This window comes from Octopus bimaculoides, chromosome 1 (assembly GCF_001194135.2).
Source record: "Octopus bimaculoides isolate UCB-OBI-ISO-001 chromosome 1, ASM119413v2, whole genome shotgun sequence".
NCBI classification, from domain to species: Eukaryota; Metazoa; Mollusca; class Cephalopoda; order Octopoda; family Octopodidae; genus Octopus; species Octopus bimaculoides.
The window spans coordinates 9234946-9238363 of record NC_068981.1 but is presented as its reverse complement, the minus strand read 5'-3'; the positions used below and the strand labels follow the sequence as shown (position 1 = coordinate 9238363).

General features: G+C 38.8%; 1 protein-coding gene across 4 annotated transcripts in view; it reads left to right on the top strand.

Moving 5' to 3' along the window:
- Window positions 1-3418, top strand: part of LOC106874204 (ribosome biogenesis protein C1orf109) — a 14762-nt gene that overhangs the window by 5140 nt on the left and 6204 nt on the right. For 3 of the 4 annotated variants that reach the window (XM_014921860.2, XM_014921859.2, XM_014921861.2), the window contains 2 exons: window positions 455-616; window positions 2804-2919. In XM_014921860.2, coding sequence (XP_014777346.1) covers window positions 455-616; window positions 2804-2919 — 278 coding nt within the window. The remainder of the gene's footprint in view (window positions 1-454; window positions 617-2803; window positions 2920-3418) is intronic. The other variant, XM_014921863.2, reaches the window with a different exon arrangement.

Below are 3418 nucleotides of genomic sequence, written 5' to 3'. Positions count from 1 at the left end.
TGACATTACACATCCAATGGAGTATACTGGCTTCATTCCTTGCGAGCTTACGTATGTCCTCAGCAGTTACAGCCCATGTTTCACTGCCATGTAGCATGGCTCTTCGTACGCATGCGTCATACAGTCTGCCTTTTACTCTGAGTGAGAGTCCCTTTGTCGCCAGCAGGGGTAAGAGCTCTCTAAACTTTGCCCAGGCTATTCTTATTCTAGCAGCTACACTTTCAGCGCACCCACCCCCACTACTAACTTGGTCGCCCAGATAGCAGAAGCTATCGACTACCTCTAGTTTTTCACCCTGGAATGAGATAGAAGTTGTTTCCTGTTTGTTTACAGTCTTTATTGTACATATTTTTTTTTATTAATGTTTCTATCAGAATTGGCAGATATCGATATGATAAAGTTATTAACTGTATTCTATTTTATTGAAGTAATATCTCTGTCTTTTCATTTTTAGATGTGAATTTCAAAAATCTTATGATAAAGTGAATCAAGCAAGAATCAATGCTTTTGAACAAAAACCCGACATGGTTTATTTGACTGAGAGCAGAGCTATGTCCCCAACTCTGGCTACCATGTTGGAATGGTTAGATGATACAGAAAGACAGGTTTTTGTACAATATCCTTTGTTGATTTCATTCTTTACATTATTGATCACTTCATTTTTTTTTTTAAGGAATAAATCAAGTGAATATTTATTGAATATTAGTGTCTACTCCTGTCCACATGGAAAGCAATTATGATGACTGATTGAGTGATAAGCTAGTGAAATATATTCCATTGGTTCTGAACTCTATAGAATTATCTCCCAGATTGGTGAAATTGATGTGTAATGAATAACCTGGCCACCTGTAGGTCAGTCTTTGCAGGAATGAGGAACATGTCATTTGCTTTGATTACTTGCAATAGATTGACTTAAGCTCAAGTGATGAGGTTAAACTGATACAAACGTGTGTATGTGTGTTTCAATTCTTAGTCCCCTCTTATTTATCTAGCCCTCCATGTCATAATAGAGAGATGAGCAGTGATACATCCACCCGTCTTGGTGAAATTGAGGTTCTGGAGGCTATATATATAATTTCAGGAAACCAGTCAGTCACCTGATAACCTATAAATCTGGTGACCATACTAGCCAGATTGACTACATTCTCATCGGAAAGAAAGATTCATGGTTGCTCATAAATGCAGAGACTTTCCCAGGTGAAGAATGTATCCCTCAGCATAGATTAGTCAGTGGTTTCAGACCACAGGCATGAAGGATTTCAAGAAGCAAGCCAATTTGGAAAAGGACCTGGAAGCTTAAGGCTCTTTTGAATAGCCAGAGATTTAGAGACATCCTAACTGAAGCATTTAATGAGAAGGAGGAAGAGTTACAGACAGGTAACATAGCGGATAACTGGAAGTTCCTACGAGACAACTCATTGAGAGCTACAGACCAAATTTGTGGCTGGTTGCAAAGTCCCAACCAGACTTGGAGTGACATGGTAGTGGAACTGTGTAGTTGACAGAGCCATTAGAGCAAAGAAGCGGGCCTGGAAGGACTGGAACAGGGAACTATTTTGGGTAGTGAGAATAGAATCTAAGGGATAGGTATACTTAGCTAGGGGTGAAGCAGAAAGGAAGAAGTTTGCCAATGTTCTGTGGTGTGAGAACCAACAGCTTGATGTGTTTTGATTTGCAAGACAGCGAGTCAGGGAAAATTGTGATGGAGAGAAGTGCATTTATCATCAGCCAGTCCTCAACCTTTATTCTTCATTCATTATATTTGAACCCCAGCTCCTTCACCCTCTTTCCATCTCTTACCATCCCTCAGTCTCTCCTCATATAATCTTGCAACCTCTACCCTCTCACATCCCCTGTTCTTCTGTCACCACTCCCACTCAGCTTATGCTTGATCACTCCTACCCACTCTAACCATGTAGTTCCTCTATAGCAAGAAACCTGTTTCAGCCCTTTCTTTTGTCCAAACCTCATCATTTAACGTCTGTTTTCCATGCTGGCATGGGTTGAATGGTTTCAAAGGAGCTGTATCAGACTCCAGCTGTCTGATTTGGCATGGTTTTTTTTATGGCTGGATGTCCTTCCTAACACCAACCATTTTACAAAGTGTACTGGGTGTGTTTTACATGGCACCAGGACAAGTGCTTTGTACATGACACCAGCATGGGTGCTTTTTATGTGACCAGCACAAAAAAAAAAAGAAAACTACTGAACTGCATGTACTGTAGTTTGTTGTAATTTTCCTGACAACAAATTATCCTCTGACTTTGCTTTCATAGACATGTGAAATATGTGGCCCCTTATTTGAAAAACACTAAGAGTTAGTGATAGGAAGGGCACCCAGTACTAAAAGAATGTCTTAATAACCATTCCCAAGTTAGCATGGAGAAACAGATGTGAAAAAGATGAACATATTCAATGTTTCTATTTTTCTTAGTACTGGTGTAATTTTCTGGTTCCCTACAGCTGTATTTGAACTGGTGTTCTCCTTATCCATAGGCCTTTGCCAGTTCATGAAGAGGGGATTCACTTTTGTGAAGTCTGAAACCATTTATTTCAATTTTTATTATTTTGGTTGGTGATGTATTTATTTATAAGTAATATATATGTGTGTGCATGTATGTATGTGTGTGTGTATGTATGTATATATATATATATATATATATATATATATTATATATATATATATATATATATAGAGTGGGGGAAGTTGTGTATAAACAAAGTATGTTTATAAATGATTATTTCAGGCAAGCTAAACTAATGAGTTGCATCTTTATTAATTTGCTTCCTTAACTAATTTTAAGCTACACCTCAAGAAATATTTACTTGATGAAATGAAATATGGTGATGTGTCAATCCTGCAGCAACTTCTCAAATCCTGGTTACTTGATGACACTAAAGTCATCAATAAAATCCAAGGTTAGATACTATTATTGGTAGTTGTTCAATAATTCTTTTTTTTCATCCTCTTATGTTTTCAGCCAGACACCAAGGTCAATACGAGGAAATAATTTACAAACCACTTAGATAAAAATTGTCAGTTTAGGACCAGGTTTTTCTATTTTAGAAAAATCCAAGTGTTTGGAGATTGTGAAAAGACTGCTGGCTTTTGTTTCATTGATACTTATTATTTGTGGTTGTGGTCAGCAGTGGGGGATGTGCTCTTGGCCCCCTTCTGTGTATGCATCATCATCATCATCATCATCGTTTAACGTCCGCTTTCCATGCTAGCATGGGTTGGACGATTTGACTGAGGACTGGTGAAACCGGATGGCAACACCAGGCTCCAGTCTGATTTGGCAGAGTTTCTACAGCTGGATGCCCTTCCTAACGCCAACCACTCAGAGAGTGTAGTGGGTGCTTTTACGTGTCACCCGCACGAAAACGGCCACGCTCGAAATGGTGTCTTTTATGTGCC